This window comes from Amblyomma mixtum, chromosome 10 (assembly GCF_055824585.1).
Source record: "Amblyomma mixtum isolate Tamu chromosome 10, ASM5582458v1, whole genome shotgun sequence".
NCBI lineage: Eukaryota > Metazoa > Arthropoda > Arachnida > Ixodida > Ixodidae > Amblyomma > Amblyomma mixtum.
Genome location: NC_143021.1, coordinates 187,501,259 through 187,519,625, shown reverse-complemented (window position 1 = coordinate 187,519,625; position 18,367 = coordinate 187,501,259). Strand labels below are relative to the sequence as shown.

The window sequence follows — 18,367 nt, the reverse complement described above, 5'->3', positions numbered from 1 at the left end:
ATGCTCGAGAAGCTGCATGTGTGTGCGCACATGTTAGTCAAACACGCTAATTTTTTTCGGCTGGTAAAGCCCTTTTGTAAAACCATGGACAGTCTGGCCATTACCAGAGCATGGGAAATGATGGCCGGCACACGAAAGCACGCGGCGCTGCCACCCCAGTCCTGCCACGGTAGATCCCGAAGCGATCCAAAACTTCACTGCCGACACTGACCAACAGCCACTGCTGTCTCCATTTCACTTCACCCACAGCCGATTGTGCGGCAGTGACAGGCTCCCGAGGTTCCACTCGCTTTTCTCAGTGCTTGTTAAGCAAATCACTCGTGTATACAATTAATGAGTGCGTCAAGATTCCTGCAGGAATGCACCGATTCGTAAATTGCAAGTATGTACACCCCAGCGTGTTTGTTTACAAAGCTAGTGTACAAGTGGCTGTTTATTGCTCATTTGTACAGGATGAGACGCAAGGTAAGTTCACATTACCAAAAATTTTCTCTTCTGTTTCTCACCAGTTGTAGCTTTATTTGTTCACACACTGTAACAGTGCTGCAAGAAGCGTCAAGGATGTGACTTCCAACATTGGGATATTAGAGGATCTCCGCTTCCCGCTAATTACATGTGAATGCTTTATTCGATATGACCAGTACTTAATTTTAAATTGTTTAATCCAGAAGCATGCTTGGTGACCATTTGCATAAAATAAAGGCTCCAAATTTGTTGCCCACAAGCAGCGCCGACAGCTGCCGGCTGCCTTCAGCATTAACCACCAGACAAAGTCACATTGTCGCTACTTGCTCAATGTGCATGCGTCCTGTGATGTAAGCTGTCGTCGATTTGGGGGTAGTATTGCAGGAACCATACTAGACGGCCACATGCGACTGCCAAAAATTGTGAATGTGCTCTCCACTATAGCTGAAATTGCAGGCCTGAAACCTGCAGACTCGCTAGGCATACTCATTGCGGGAACGGGCCAGCGGGCCGGTGTTGGCTGAAATTTCTGACAAAGCTGATAGCTGATCAGTGTTGAAGTATGAACATATAAAGTATAGCCGCTTGTTTTGTTTCAGGCACAGACAAGTGCACCTATTCAGGTCACTGCCTCATTGAATGTGAAGCTTCGGCTCAGCCTCTGGTCTGCCGAAGACAGATCGAGTGACCTTCCGCCGGTTGGTTTCATCGGTCGCAGGCTTTAGGCGATCACTGGTTGCGCTGGTATCGTCACCGGTATAATGTGAAAGATTGGTGCATCAATCAGCTAAGGCCTATACCGCCCAGCCCACCGAGTGCAACCATGCCTTAACTATGCCAATATAAACATACATTAAGTTTATCATTTTAGCAGAGTAACACGTTCATGACACTCCCGCATGAGAGAGGACCACTACTTCATTTATGCACAAAAGGAAGGAGACATGTCCTTTGACAGTGTAGCCTGCATTGCAGATGACACTCTGCCATCTATTGTGACATCACATGAGCAGTTCAATATGGTGGCCACTCTCAGTGGGAACAGCTTCCCGATCACGATTTCTATCGCATTTTTTTTTAAATAAAGCGCCCCACGTACTAATACTTCCAGGAGTAGAATCAGACTTTCATATTATTCCCAGAAGCGCAAAACTGCCTTTCCTCAAAAACCAATTCACCAATATGTCGAATGACCCTGTCATAGCCCCTTCAAGTGCACCGGGATTTTTTTTCCAATTTCACTAATAATACTGCTGTGGCTTCATTCCTCAGCACCTAACCACAACACTGCCATTTGAGAGTGCACAGCACTACTGCATGTAAACGCTGTTCTGGGCTGCTTTGCTGACTTGATGCCCGTTCAGCTGCCTGTATAGCAGCACTCAGGCCAACAGACCATCAGTTTGAAAGCCTGTGAAACACTCATGTGGCAGAGGCATTGTTTTAGTTGCAATTAAAAGTGTGATTCTGATTTCTAAGATTTAACAGCTTTAAGCTATGAAGAATGACGTAGAAGAAGACTCCAGATTAATTTAGACCACATGGGGTTGTTTAACATGCACTGATATTACAGAGCACAAGCGCATTCTGCACTGCTCCATCTCACCACAGACAGGATGTAACCTGGGCCCTCAGCTCAGCAGCATGGACCACTCAGCCACTGCGACAGGCTTACAATTCAAACTGAACTAAATGTAAACAGCTGGATGAGTTGGTTCTGAATTTGCATTATGAAACACTGTCTCAGTGCACAACAAACATGGATGAGGAAAGAGCACACAACGCAAAGCATCAATTGATGTCTGGCATTTGTATTGTGTACTCTTTCCTCGTCTGTGCTTTTTGTGTGCCAAAACAATGTTTCAATAAGCAAAAAAAAAAGATTACCATACTAAACCTTTCTGTACTAAATATTATTAAGCATACTGAGTACAGCACTAATTCTGGGAACTATAGGTCTTCAAAAACAAGGCACTAATGAGTTTCAGAAGTAGTTTATCAGCTTACAAGTGCAATAGCTAACAGTTCATTCTGCTCCTCTTTTTGACAGCTGCCTAAGCGGTGCCTATCAACATGACTTCTTAGTCGTAATTTAGCCATGCAGAGGTGCAGACTCACAGAATCTAGCAAAGAGGCCTTTACAATCGCTGATGAGGTTACCATCATTATGTCTGCAATAAGACTACTTATGGCAAGTGGTAACGACGACCACTGGGCAACGCATCCACTCGCCTCCAGCACTTGGCTCGGCCTCAGCTTTTGCGAGGCGCGTTACTTCTGAGCTCCTGGCCACAGGCCAGTAGCATTCCTCTTTCGTCTCTGTCAGCCACCTGACAGGAATGACTGCACAGCAGTTATCCTCAAGTGGAAATTTAACCACGGCGAATGGTTTTGCCATGCTGCACAGAGGAAACACGACAAAAAATTAATGGGGAAACAAGGATTTTTACCAGACACTGTCTGTGCCATACTCTGCTGGCACTTGCCTGTTTGGGTGCCGAAAACTTCACACTACCATGACAACTGACAGGTACTCTCACAACCATCTCGTTCTACTTCGCAACTGAACTGAAAGTTGAGAGTTACAAGTGTAACGAGCGCCTGCAATTTCGGACTTATTGAAATAATATTTCTGTGCCTGTTGTCATGTGAACCAAATAACAGCCAGCAATAGTGGCGTGCAACTTCACTGCATTGAACATCAAACTGAGTGCAGTCTACCAGGAGCATAGTGATGAAAAAAGAAACCAGTAAAACGCAAGAAATGACCAAATGAGGAAGAGAGAAAACAAGCGCGTTAAATTAGCGAGCTCGAAACTAGCACTCGCTATATGTAGAGTCACACTGATCTTAGACTTTGTAATACAAGGCTCTCAGTAGCGGGAAGGGACACACATAAATAAAAAGTACTCTCAATTTTTTTTCTGTAACCGATCACTGGCAGGAGCAGCATTACTTCTGGCAGTACAGAAGAATTGTGTTCATTCATCCTGTTCTTGTCACATTTCTCTCATCGCACGGAGACTCGCAACGCAACAATGTCAACACTGCCATGGAAGCATTTGTCAATCAAGCACAAGGCATGCAGGCTGCGACTCTATGAAGTCTGACATGCATGCCTGAACCAAGCGATTAGCCTCACAAAAGCAAAAATTGGCGATGAAAAACACTCAACTGCATCGCACGTGGCAATTGGTTGGTCATGGGGGGCGCCGCAGAGAACGGCTCCGGAAATTTCGACCACCTACGGTTCTTTAATGTGCGCTGACATCGCACAGTTACATGGGCCTCTAGAATTTCGCCTCCATCGAAATTCGACCGCCGCAGCCGGGATCGAACCCGCGTATTTCGAGTCAGCAGCCGAGCGCCGTAACCACGTGACGACTGTCATTGCGATCATGATCATAATATCTATACACGTACATAAATGTACGATGTGCCGTGAGAAACAAACAAGCAATGCGCCAACAAGATTTGCCGGGATAGTGCGTTCACCCTGATGAAGGAACACACAAACACACACGACATTTAAAAGCGCTTCCCTTCGTGTACGTGTGTGTTACTTCATATTACCCCAACCCTTACACGCAGTTACACCTTGCAATGCGCCGCTGAGTTAATCAAAAGACATCTGCTGACAGATGCCTACAGACAAGTTAGATAAAGGGGCGACACACGAGGCGTGCTCATTGTCCTCACTCATGACAACTTCACAAGTGAATATTAGCTGACAACTAACATGAAAACCCGCCGTGGTGGCTCAGTGGTCACGGCACTCGGCTGCTGACCCGAAAGACGCGGGTTCGATCCCGGCCGCGGCGGCTGAATTTCTTGAATTCGAAATTCTAGAGGCCCGTGTGCTGTGCGATGTCAGTGCACGTTAAAGAACCCCAGGTGGTCGAAATTTCCGGAGCCCTTCACTACGGCGTCTCTCATGGCCTCAGTCGCTTTGAGACGTTAAACCCCAACAAACCAAACAACTAAAATGAAAGGGAAAAAAATACTTACGCAAGCAGTGCCTTCTGGTGATGATGATGATGATGTCCTCGGGCTGAATTCCCCTCGGTGACTCACGCGTGCCGCCACCAAACTTGAAAAAGCTTGAAGAAATAAAAATTCACAAGCGCGCGCTTTGCTGCCAAACGTCTATGGTGGCTAGAAGGGTAGAAGGGACCAGAAAACGTCCCACGACCGGCTTTATACTTCCAAACATGGAGGGAAAAAAAAAAGTTTTTTTTTCCTTTACGCATAAACGTAGGCATCCGCTCTCGCTCCCACGTGCGTTCCAAGCCAATCCCAATCCATAGCTTGTGGTCATTTCGTTTGGAATGTTTGGAACCATGCAGGAAAAAAAACATTTTTTGTTTCCTCCATGCTTCCAAACATTCCAAACGAAATGACCACAAGCTATGGATTGGGATGGCTTGGAACGCACGTGGGAGCGAGAGCGGATCCCTACGTTTATGCGTAAAGCGGTGGATAAATACACGTTTAGTTTCGAAAAATTTCTTTGAAGCTTAGTTTTGACAACACCGGCAAGAATAATTTTGATTAATTTTGTTACACTTCAATTTATTAATGAGCTGAACATCTTATTTTACGCGACAGCGTATAAAGCTAAGATGGAATGGCATGGCTACTTTTGACTACTTTCAGCTCAAGTTTTCGCTCCTTTTAAAATGTTCCCAACGGCAACCCTGCCCGCGAGTCATGCCGCGAGTGCTCGCCGTTGTTTTTCTTTTGTGGTGTGGAGGTGTTGGTCGTACTGCCTGTCTGCTGTCCCTTTGTGCAGCTGTTGCGGTCCTCGTCTTTCACCGCAAAGCTTCTGCATTTCGCCATGAATGCAAAGCAACGCAAGCAACGCGGGCGAGTTGTTCCGTCGCCACCTGCTGACCCGCCGTTACCGTTTGTGCACGAGTCTGATCGTGCGTCACCAGGGAGCAGCTCATCGTGCACAGGCAGCAGGTTAAGTGATGCTGCAGCCTCAGATCATTCGAGTCATGATGCAGTTTCAGACTGTTCAAGTAATGCCACAAGCTCAGAAGAATCAGATGATGAGAATGTGTCACCCACAGTGGCTCAGAACGTGGGTGAGCCTCGTGAGCATTTTACTCACAGTCTCTCGGCGACTGAGGAGTTGGCGCTCATAGCTAGCAAGCACAACATGACGCATGCTTGCCTCAATGATATGCTTGACTTCTGTCGTCGTCGTGGGATTGAGGAGCTACCAAAAGACGCGAGGACAGTAATGCGAACGCAGCGAAAAGCGCTACTTGAGCACAACGGCACTTTTGCTCATTTCGGCCTTGCTGAAGGCATTCAGCAAGCAGTCGGGCAAGGGCCTGTGCCCGAGAACATTAGGCTGCAAGCCAACATTGATGGCCTGCCTTTGCACAAGAGTAGTCAGACTGGTTTGTGGCCAATACTTTGCCGAGTTACGAACCTCAAAAATTCGGCACCATTTATGGTGAGCGTGTACTGCGGCACAGGGAAGCCACCGTGCCTCCAGAAATTTCTTTCCCCCTTTTTAAAAGAAGTACACAGCCTCAGCAGTAACGGTTTGGTATTGAAAGGAACTTGTGTTGCTGTCACACTGACTGCTGTGATCTGCGATGCCCCGGCAAGAAGTTTCGTGAAAGCAATAACTGGGCATGCAGGCTATCATGCTTGTGAAAGGTGCAGCCAAAAGGGCCGCTATGTGGAGAACAGACTCACATTTCCAGACCTCCACGCACCTCAACGAAGTGATCAATCATTTCGCTCTCAGGAAGATCAGCGGCACCACACTGGTGTTTCACCATTCACTAACTTAGATATTGACGTGGTGGCATACTTTCCCACCGAATACATGCACCTGGTCTGCCTGGGAGTAATGCGGCGGCTACTGCGAAATTGGGTCTCCCGGGGCCATGCTGCTCGACTTAGCAGACAGGAACGGGGCCAGCTCAACAACAGGCTGCGAGAAGCGGCCAAAGCTTTTCCCAGTTGTTTCCAGCGAAAACCCAGAGGAACTGAGGAACTGGACCGTTGGAAAGCAACCGAGTTCAGGACGTTTTTATTGTATCTGGGGCCTGTAGTTCTCAAGTCTCTCCTGACTGAAGAACAGTATAAGCATTTTCTTCAGCTCCACGTGGCTTTAAGAATACTTGCTTCCCCTGAGCACCATGTAGCTTGGAACAGTTTTGCCCGGGACCTGCTCAGGTATTTTGTTCAGGAGTTTGGCAGGTTGTGTGGCGCAAAACAGCTCGTGTACAACGTTCACAGCTTGGTGCACCTGGCGGAGCAGTGCCTAGACCATGGCCCTGTTGATCAATTCAGCGCATTTCCCTTCGAAAGCTATTTGGGAAAGGTAAAAAAAATGCTCCGCACTACCAACAAGCCACTAGCACAGCTGAGCCGCAGGATGTCGGAAGCAAGGCAGTGTACAATGATCAGTGCTAGAGTGAGCAACACGTGAAAGTGGGAGACTGCTTTTTAGTAGACAACTCTGCTGTTGTCATTGTTGCTGTGTTCAAAGAAAGTGTCAAGGCTGGCATCTTGCCCAATGGCAGAGATTTCTTTAAGACACCAATCGAGAGCTCAAGGCTCAATATAAGGCGTTACAGTGGTCTTGGGGAAGAAGCTAAGATGTGGCCTCTCTCAAACATGAAAGACCAAATTCGATGCCTGAAGCTTAATTACAAGCGAGGGCACGTTATTTTTCCTCTACTCCACTGTGAGTGAAATCTGAGTGCTGTTGGTTTGGTTTAACATTGGAAAGCAACTCGGGCTAAGAGGGACGCCGTAGTGAAGGACCCCAGAAATTTCGACCTCCTGGGGATCTTTAATGTGCACTGACATCGCACAGTAGATGGCCGCCTTGCTTTTCACCTCCATCAAAAAGCAACCAGGATTGGACTCATGTCCTTGGCCACCTGAGCCACTGTGACAGATCAGATTGCTATTTCCGCATGAAGAAATATTGTTACGGTGCATAGTTGCTAGGAGAAGACGACGTTGTTTTGGGACGTTCGGCAGTGAACAACGACGAGGACGTGGCAGTTTTGTGCTGGAGTGATTTAGCTCGGTGCGCCTTCTGACTGTGGCCTGTACCGTCTGCCGCTGGGCTAACCTCCCGTAATATTTGGTGGAGGTCGTGCTGGGTATCACACCGGGACCCTGCCCTGGACCTCCGCAGCAGTCGTCAGCTTCGAGCCATCACTATGCCGTCCAACCCACCTCCGGCCACAGCATCACCACCAGCGCCGACCGTTGTCGTGGCGCAGCCTCGCGACCCAGGCACCTTTTGTGGCACCGATGACGTCGATGTCGAGGATTGGCTCGCCATGTATGAGCGAGTCAGCAAGCACAACCGCTGGGACGCGACGCTCATGCTTGCTGACGTTATTTTCTACCTGGCGGGCACGGCGCGCGTCTGGTTTGAGACGCATGAGGAAGACCTCACCTCTTGGGACAACTGCAAAGAAAAGCTCAGAGACTTATTTGGCAAACCAATTGGACGCAAGCTGGGTGCTAAAAAAGCCCTTGCTTCTCGAGCACAGTCGTCTACGGAGTCATACTTCTCATACATCCAGGACATCCTCGCTCTGCGCCGAAAAGTAGACAGCGCCATGCCAGAGACCGACAAGGTGGGCCACATCCTGAAGGGGGTTGCTGATGATGCATTCAACCTTCTTCTTTGTAAAGATTGTGCAACGGTTGACTCCGTCCTCCAGGTATGCCGGCAATTCGAGCAGGCAAAACATCGCCGTATTGCTTCTCGTTTTGATCGCCTTCCGAACACTGCGGCGACATCCTCCTGCGAAGACCTGCCAACACTGCGACAACCGTCCCATCCTGCCAATTTAACTAGAATCGTCCGCAGAGAACTGGAAGCTATGACTCCCGTCACCTTCGCCCCTCAACCGGCCGACTCTACGATTGTGCTGATCCAGGCCGTCGTTCGCCAGGAGTTTCCGAACGTGGGCCTCAATTCTGGCCTGCCGTCTGCGTCGCCCTGTTTGCCAAACACCGCTCCACTGGTTGCTGCTGCTTCACCGACTCCGACCGTACTACCACGTTACCGCTACCGGAATCCTGCGGATTGGCGCACACCGGACGACCGCCCAATCTGCTTCACCTGTTCGCGTGTCGGCCACATTTCCCGTCACTGCCGCAGCCGTTGGTTTTCACCACCTCACCTCCGTTCCACTTACGATCGTCGTGCAGACTACGGACCTAGTTCCAATTATGATCGCCGTGCCGGCTTCGAAACACGCCAGACGTCTTCTCGTGCCGAGTCTCCGCACGCTTTCGACACTTCGGCCCCGCGAAGGTCCAGCCGCTCGCCTTCCCCTCAGATCCGCTGCTCTCGTTCGCCGCAATTTCGACGCCCGTCCACCCCACCCTTACCTGGCTCTCACTCGGAAAACTAACCAATGCAGCTCCCGGAGGTGATGCTGCATTGATGACCCGGCCCGAAAATCCTCTCCTGACCCTCGCTCCTCGCCGCAACCTTCTCGATATTTATTTATTTATTTATTTATTTGGTAATACTGTTAACCCTCAAATGAGGGTCGTTACAGGGAGGGAACAAAAACAAATACATAAATGATCAATCATGAGTCAGAGTTCAAAATTTGTACACCATTTCTCAAAAATGTATCAACACCTAGCTCAAATTGTTGCACGTTCATACTCTCCACAACATCACTTGGCAATTTATTCCACATTTCAATTACGTCAGGGAAGAAAGAATACCGGTACACATCCGTACGTGTGTTAATAGGCTGTAGTACCCTGCTGTGGTTTTTCCGGGAACCACGTTTTAGAGGCGCTTTCACATAATGTTCTTTATTTATTTTTAATGTCCCTTGCATTATCTGGAAAAAAAGTTTGAGTCTATGTTTTATTCTTCTAATTTCCAGCGTTTCCAATTCACACTGCTGCATCATCTTTGTAACCGAGTCAGTACGGCGATACTTTGAACATATAAAACGTGCTGAAATCCGCTGTACTCTTTCTACCTTCTTTTTTAAGCATTTTTGGTGAGGGCTCCACACAGCATTCGCATATTCCAGAACTGGTCGTATAAACGTTTTGTAGGCGACTAACTTAATTTCTCTAGTTGCGTTTGGAAGTTTTCTCCTAAGAAAGCAAAGCTTCTGGTACGCTTTTGAATAGATATTCTCAATATGAATACGCCAGTCTAGATTATGCGTCACTGTCACCCCTAAGTACCGAAAACTCTGCACCTCGACCAAGGTATTTTCTCCAATATTATATTCAAATCTGATAACGTTCTGTTTTTTAGTTACGTGAGTGTATGTAGATTTATTGTAGTTAATTACCATGCCCCATCTTTGGCACCACGAGTTTAATGATTGTAGGCATTTATTTAGTTTGATCTGATCTTCCGTGCAGGCTACACGCGTGTAAATTAAACAATCATCGGCGAATAGTTTAATTTTTACAGGTGGGTTAATACTAGACGGAATATCATTAATATACAATAAAAACAAAAGTGGGCCTAAAACAGACCCCTGCGGCACTCCAGACACAACTTCACACTTCCCCGACTCACTTTTCCCGATTCTGACCCTTTGATAACGGTTTTTTAAATATGCCTGAATCCACAATACTACATTTTCACTAATTCCTAGGCTCCTCAATTTGGAAAGTAGTTTATGATGTGCAACCTTATCGAATGCCTTCGCAAAGTCTATACATACAACATCTACCTGTTGGCATTCATCTGCAGCTGTACAAAGGTCATGTACAGTTTCGATTAGCTGTGTCACCGTCGAAAGGCCAGATCGGAAACCGTGCTGAACTGGGCATAATAAATCGTTTTTTTCTAAAAAATACAGAATATGTTTTGCTATTGCATGCTCTAGGACTTTACAGCACACAGAAGTGAGCGAGACCGGTCTGTAGTTGTTTACACATAGCCTATTGCCACTTTTAAATATCGGAACAACAGTGGCATCGCGCCAGTCCTGAGGTACTGAATGATCCCGCAAAGATTTTTCGAATAAAAGCTGCAAATAATACGACATCCATTCAGCGTACCGTTGAAGAAATACCGTAGGTATTTCATCTGGGCCACACGATTTTTTTGCATCCAACCTAAGCAAATGCTGGAACACGCCCTCCCTTGTAATGCGTAGGTCTTCCATTGGGTATTGTATTGCACAGACTAAAGGATCACCGTCACTGTCACATCTATCCTTCGTGAAAACTGATTGGAAAAAATGATTAAATACGTTTGCAATATCTTTCTTTTCTGTCACAACTGCGTCGCCATCCACTATCTGTTCTATTTCATTCTTTCGATCTGCGAAATATCGCCGAAACTTTTGTGGCGAGCTTTTAAGGAAGTTTGTAAGCGTTTTATTGAAGAACGTTTTCTTCGACTCCACCAATGCAGATTTTAGCATTTGTTTGGTTATTGAAAGTTCTGTTGCCCTGTTTTTTTTCTTCCTTAACCTTTTTATCTTAAGCTTAAGGTGTATGATGCTCCTAGTTATCCATGGATTTTTTTGCTGTGATTTCCTTATACGTGTGGGGACAAAATGATCTATGCAATATTTGATTATGCCTTTAAGTCGGTCCCATAGTTCTTCTACACTTTCGCGGTTGGATGCTATTTCAAATTCATTAAAGCTTTCTTCCAGAACGTCTAGGATGGACGTGTCATTCGCACGGCCATAATCCTTGACATGCATCACGACATATGGTTTCTTACAGATTCTTGTGTGCAGCGTGGACGGTGCACCAGTTACCGCGCTTATTGACACTGGCGCCCAAATTTCTGTCCTGAGCTCCTCGTTTCGCCGTCGTCTGAAGAAGGTTGTGACACCTGCCGTTTCCTCAGCCGTTCGCGTCGCCGACGGAAGTGCTGCTGCCGTTGTTGGACTGTGCACTGCGCGTGTTTCCATTGCTGGTCGTACAACCCCTGTTGCGTTCACTGTCCTCGACCATTGCCCCCACGATGTGATCCTCGGTATCGACTTTTTAACGACGCACGCGGCTCTAATTGATTGCGCCACTGGCCTTCTTCGTTTGGACTTGCCGCTCTGCTCCGAAAGCGCCGATACCAAGCCGCCTCGCTTACGTGCCGCTGAATTTACTCGCTTGCCGCGTGACGCTGCAGTCTATGTCCCTATGTCCCCGTTTCCCGCCGTTCCTGATGGTGTCTACGTCACGTACCCAATCAAGGACGTTGTCCTCCAGCGTAACGTCATCCTTCCACACACAGTCCTGACCGTCACCGGCAACCGCACCTACCTTCCGATTCTGAACTTCAGTCTCTCTCCCCAAGTTTTACCCTGTGGCATCGCACTCGCTGAACTGGTTCCATTGGCCGAATGTACAGTTTCTGCTCTAACAGCTGAGCCTAACGCTGATCTCCATGCCCTTCCCCGCTCGGCCGCTTCACGCCCGGACCCTACTTTTTCGATGATCGCGGCGGATTTGCCACCTGACCACGCCAACGCCCTCTGCGCCCTTTTAGCTTCCTACAGTGATGTCTTCGATTTCGGGAATCGTCCTCTTGGCCAAACTTTGTCGTGACCCATCGCATCAATACGGGCGATGCCAGCCCTATACACAGAAGGCCCTATCGTGTCTCTCTTCCTGAGCGCCATGTCATCCAAACCGAGGTGGACAAGATGCTGGCGAACAACATTATCGAGCCTTCTAGCAGCCCTTGGGCATCCCCTGTAGTGTTGGTCAAAAAGAAAGATGGCAGCTGGTGCTTCTGTGTCGACTATCGTCATCTTAATCAAGTAACGAAGAAAGACGTCTATCCTCTTCCGAGAATTGATGACGCCCTCGACTGTCTACATGGTGCCAGCTACTTTTCTTCTATTGATCTCCGGTCAGGCTACTGGCAAATCACTGTTGACGAACGGGATCGTGAGAAGACTGCCTTTATCACCCCCGATGGCCTGTACCAATTCAAAGTTATGCCTTTCGGCCTCTGCAACGCTCCTGCCACCTTCGAGCGCATGATGGACTCGCTTCTGCGTGGCTTCAAATGGACAACGTGCTTGTGCTACCTAGATGACGTTGTCGTTTTCTCCTCAACGTTCGAAAGCCACATACACCATCTTGCTACTATCCTTGCCTTCTTCCGTCGCGCTGGTCTCCAGCTGAACTCCAAGAAGTGCACCTTTGGCCAGCGCCAAATTAAGGTCCTCGGCCACTTGGTTGATGCGTCTGGTGTAAAGCCCGACCCTGACAAAGTTCGTGCCGTTCGTGAGTTCCCCACTCCCCGTTCCACGAGCGATGTGCGCAGTTTCCTCGGGCTCTGCTCGTATTTTCGCCGGTTTATCCCGAACTTCGCCGACACGGCACGTCCCCTTACCACCCTCCTGAAGAAGGATGTCCCTTTCTCCTGGGGCCTTGACCAAGCTCGCTCCTTCACGGCACTTGTTGTGGCCCTCACGGCTCCACCTGTGTTGGCCCATTTCGACCCATCTGCGCCTACGGAACTTCGCACAGACGCCAGTGGCAATGGTATTGGCGCCATTCTTGCGCAGCGCCAACACGAGCACTTTTGTGTGATTGCTTACGCCAGCCGCCTGCTCTCTCCTTCCGAAGATAACTACTCCATTACGGAGCGGGAGTGCCTTGCTCTTGTTTGGGCATTAACAAAATTCCGCCCTTATTTGTTTGGAAGGCCCTTCTGCGTAGTTACGGATCACCATGCTTTGTGTTGGCTCTCCTCCCTTAAAGATCCTACAGGCCGTCTGGGTCGCTGGGCCTTGCGTTTGCAAGAATACACATTTAATGTTGTCTACAAGTCCGGCCAGCTGCACCAAGACGCTGACTGTCTGTCCCGATATCCTGTCGATCCTCCTGATTCCCACACCCGTGATACCGAAGACTGTGTACTGTCCGTATCAGACTTTCTGAACATTGGTGACGAGCAGCGCCGTGATCCATCTCTGCGCCTCATAGTCGACCGCCTCCGCAGCGACCCTTCCGATCCTGCTCTACGAATGTTCGTGCTGCATCACGATATTTTGTACCGGCGCAATATACACCCAGATGGCGCCGACCTCTTGCTCGTCGTTCCGACCCATCACCGCTCCACAGTCCTTGCCCGACTACATGACGCTCCTACTGCCGGGCACCTAGGCGTGTCACGCACGTACGACAGCTTGCGCAGGCGGTTCTTCTGGCCTGGCCTTTACCGCTCTGTCCGTGGTTATGGTGCTGCTTGTGATCAATGCCAGCGCCGGAAAACGCCCCCACTTCCACCCAGTGGCCAGCTTCAGCCCATCGACATCCCGACTGACCCATTTTTCCGTGTTGGTCTCGACCTGCTTAGTCCTTTTCCCCCATCAACATCCGGGAACAAGTGGATTGCCGTTGCGACCGATTACACTACCCGGTACGCTATCACGCGCGCTATCCCTACCAGCTGTGCCTCCGATGTCGCCGACTTTCTTCTCCATGACGTCGTCCTACTTCACAGCGCTACTCGTCAACTGCTTACGGATTGCGGCCCCTGCTTTCTTTCTAAAGTGGTCCACAACCTTCTGCGCTCCTGCTCTACCCGCCACAAGTTCACGACGGCCTACCATCCTGAGACGAACTGCCTTACTGAGCGTCTTAATCGCACCCTGACGGACATGCTGTCTATGTATGTCTCAGACCACCATCGAGACTGGGACGTCAGTTTACCTTTCGTGACGTTCGCCTACAATTCCACACGCCACGATACCACCGGCTACTCCCCCTTCTACCTGCTCTTTGGCCGCGACCCGTTGCTACCCTTCGACAGCCTCCTGCCTCACGACCCTTGTACCAGCAGTTACGCTTGTGACGCCATTGCCCGAGCTGACGCCGCCCGCCAAATAGCTCGAGATCGCCTCGACGTTTCACAACTCGCTCAAAAACGACGGTACGACCTTCATCACCGTGACGCCCATTACCCTCCCGACTCCCTCGTACTCCTCTGGCTCCCTGCGCGTCATGTGGGCCTGTGTGAGAAGTTGTTGCCTCGTTACGTTGGTCCTTACCGCATCTTGCGGCAACTAAGCAATCTGACCTACGAGATCGCGCCCCTGCAACCCCACACTCCTCTTGCGGCCCCCTCCACACAGCTCGTACACGTCGCCCGTCTTAAGCCCTACCATCCAAACCCACCATCTTAGGACACCCAGGGACTGTGCTTCCTTCCGCCCGGCGGAGGAGGGGGGGTAGTGTTACGGTGCATAGTTGCTAGGAGAAGACGACGTTGTTTTGGGACGTTCGGCAGTGAACGACGACGAGGACGTGGCAGTTTTGTGCTGGAGTGATTTTGCTAGGTGCGCCTTCTGACTGTGGCCTGTACCGTCTGCCGCCGGGCTAACCCCCCGTAATAATATGTGCCTGTATGAAGAGGGAGCAACCTGATATATCTCCATCAATTCTGCTTCCATTGAAATAAGCAGAGAATGGACCTCCAGCCTTGTGTTCAGCTGCACAACACTGCAGCCATTGGTGTTGAGTGCATCATCTCCTACAACCTCATCTGTGGAAAGCGTCAGCTTTGAAGATAACGGCCCTTTTCAGGGCCACCCAAATGATGCTGGCAGGGCCGCAGCTGCGCCTCCAAAGACCCTCCTGTTCCCATCAAAGTTGTTTACTATTTGACAGTCTAAAACAGAATGCAGACATTATAGTATTGAGCACACGAAGCTGCATTAAAATGAATTGTGAATATCAGTGAATATCAGGTGTGCAGCATAACTACTTGAAGTGATGCGCAATTGACATGATTCCAAAGAATTATGTAATAGGAGAATGTAAATTGATAGACTTCGCACCTATATACACCGTTTCATACATCTTGTGCAACGCTGCCAAAGCTAGAGCTTTTGTTTGCACTCTCTACATCCGCAATCGAAAAGTGTTGTGTTCCTTGTGGGGAGCGAAAAGTAATAAATGCTTTGCCTTCAGGCATGAGACATGACAAATTCGTCATGAACCTGATTATGTGCACTCTTACTGCTGACGAAATGCTGTCGCTTTCTCGTGTCTTAGACCCCTCAGGCTCAGAAGAAGCGTGGAGTAACATGGCTCTATTTTTTCATGTGGACTAATTCCGTACCTTTCACAGCGTTGCAACTCATATTTGAAATGGAGTATCACTTCGGGACGTTGAACCCCAGAAATCACAAAAATTTAAGTTTTCCTGTTTGCTTTCACTGAAAATAGCGCTTTTTATATGCTAGAAAACAGAAATCAAATGGTATTGGTATTTCTGGCGGTGGCCGCTTTCATAACCAAAGTGAGGCTATATGATGCACTGCAACTTATTCTTAAACAGTGAGAAAAACGGTGTAAAATAATACTGTGGCTTCTTGAAATACAGGAAAGTTACACGGTCATAAGAACTACATAATGATCTCAAAAAATGGAGGTGCTTATCATTTATGATGACATTAAAGCACTCGCCAAATAAGGCTAGTGCTCAAACATCAGTGCCAGTTTGGGCAATGTAAAATGGGCTGCACAAAGCATACTGCACACAAAAGGTAGGTGAAGTTCAGTGGTCACTGACGGTGGTCAAAAAGAAATGTCAGCTCTCTTCTTCATGGTTGGGAAGAGCTGTAGCGCTCCCGAATCGTCATTTGTTTTTGACCATGATCATTGACCGGTGAACTTCATCAACCATAATTCCTGACCGGACAGTGGGCTATCAAACCATCGACTACTCACAAAAGGACACTTTACGCTTCTGTTTTGACTGCTTTTTTGCTGCAATGGGAGTGCAGTTACGTGTCCGAGTGTGTTTTTTTAAGTATTTTTTTCATGCTTAAAGTGTTCAGAGGTCACACATCTTGTCTCTTGTACCAAACAAACTGATGTTGCAAAAAATGACAAGTGTTGTTTGAGTTATGGTAGTCGTGTAAATTATACTTTGGCCAGAAGTTTTCAGTCAGGAAAAGTTCAGCAACGCCATTGGCAGTAGTGTTTAAGGTGTCCAGAAAAACGCACCTAAACTACTGTAATGACAGACATGTAGGTCATGCAACACTTCAGTTTACAATAGTACTTTTCATTTGATTACATATTTATTGCAGTTTTTTGTTCGAGAAAGTAGGTTGTTCAAGGATATTTTCCAATTTTCATATACGCAATACTAAAAATTACATTTGGGTAACAAAAACCTCCGAAACTAGCCATTGGTTAATACAGGAGTCTTCAGCAGTGAGGAACACGTGTGCACAGGAAAACAACCATTGGCGGCAAAATAGTGGGAAAATAGGCAAAGGAGCGAAAATATAGTTTGAAATGTATTGAAATGTGTTTGATGAGTGATAGTCAATCGAACAAAAAGTTTGATTCACATAGATTAATTAATAGTTAATTCATTATAAGCAGAAGTCATTGGATGGTCGAATACGCTGGACGAAGACATATGTGGGCGGGAAAGCAGCATTGGCCCCAAATTAAAAAAAAAGCAAAATGCGTGAGAGGCGGAAATGGGTGTAATCAGAGTGAAAGCGATTAATTAAGGAAATTATATAAGAAAAATGTAAAAGAGTGATTGAAATCTATAACCGTAGTCAATATGAAGACGATTAACCGATATTAATACGTGAAGCCAATGCAATGCTAATTGAGAGCAAAACAGCGGCAGAGCATCAAAGAGAGCTAGGCAAAGGGAGAGAACGAGTACTGTGGAGGCGCAGTGCCTTCTTCCAATGCGAGTTGCCGCAGACGATGTAACGTTTTTTTCTTAAGCTATATGTATCTCTTATATAAGCGCATGGTCAGCGCTGTCCTATCATGGAGCAAATGCACGTTACTGTTTACCCATTCCTGCTTTAATGGAGTGCTCGACACGTTGCACCATGCATATATGTTTTGGTGCTGTTCTGCAGGTATACCGCATTAACTGCGACGCCCAAGCGCATACAGCGGATCTAACGTTAGAATCGAGAAGTTATCTTTATAAAATGCTATTTATAGTTCTTGAAATTCAGGCCTGAAAATCGGTGCTGCATGTATGTTTCTCCGACTCGCATTCTTTCATTGCACGACTGGACTTTTTACATTTACACAGAACGAAGACCACAACCTTAAAGGGGGAAATAATTGCATTCATGCATGCAACTTTGCATATTTTAGTTTGAAAAACTGAGATTTAAAAAATCTCACAGGGGCTAGTTATGCGGGTTTTTACGAAGATATCATTATCTACGCCCCGAACTAGCTGATAAATAATTAACAATGTGTGAGCTATATATATATCGCGCCTATCGCCGCAATTGAGAAAACTAAGAAGTCACGATAGCAACTGAAAAAAAAATCAGATCCCTATCAAAAAATCTCATATATATGTGTCATATTTGTCTGGTTCATACGAGATTATGGAATATGTGTCATATGTGTGATGTGTGTCATATGTGTCTGGTTTACAATTATTGGGAAAGGAAAGGGAAGGGCTGGGGTGGAATTATAAGGCAATTAACAATAAAATAGCTTCCATTGAAGTTAGTGAACTAAAGAAAGTAAAAAAAAAAATTTCGGACCCGAAAAAAAAAACTACGGATGGGTCTGGATTCGAACCACTGACCTAGAATCTACAGCTCACTACACTAACCACTACACCACGGCTGACTTTTTTTTTTTTTCTTTATTGCCTGGCTTTGACACAAAAAACTGGACAACACAAACAATCAACAAAAGACAATAACTATGTACACACGACTTGTGGTCAGCCAGCATAAATCTGGCTTCGTCCAATTAAAATTCACGCAACGTACAGAGCGGCTCTAGTCTTGAGAGCCACTCCGGAGGCTCCGCAGCGGCTTTCTGAATGGCCAGAAACATCTCCATACTTTCGCGAAAGTAAATTCTGGCAGGTCTTGCGTCACTGTCACAATGCCAGCCTGCCATTCTGGAGCGCCATATACAG

At 47.5% G+C, this 18,367-nt stretch overlaps 1 protein-coding gene and 1 pseudogene across 1 annotated transcript; both read left to right on the top strand.

Annotated features, from left to right (window-relative positions):
* Nucleotides 1–6,313: 6,313 nt before the first annotated feature.
* On the top strand, nucleotides 6,314–7,188 carry LOC149327980 (uncharacterized; annotated as a pseudogene).
* A 479-nt stretch (nucleotides 7,189–7,667) lies between these two features.
* On the top strand, nucleotides 7,668–8,879 carry LOC149327979 (uncharacterized). The gene has a single exon (XM_089563664.1). The coding sequence runs from the start codon at nucleotides 7,668–7,670 to the stop codon at nucleotides 8,877–8,879; it is 1,212 nt and encodes a 403-aa protein (XP_089419790.1).
* Nucleotides 8,880–18,367: the final 9,488 nt, after the last annotated feature.

What these genes read in the sequence shown, in the direction of transcription:
- LOC149327979 (XM_089563664.1), top strand. Translation starts at nt 7,668, where the DNA reads ATGCCGTCCAACCCACCTCCGGCCACAGCATCACCACCAGCGCCGACC.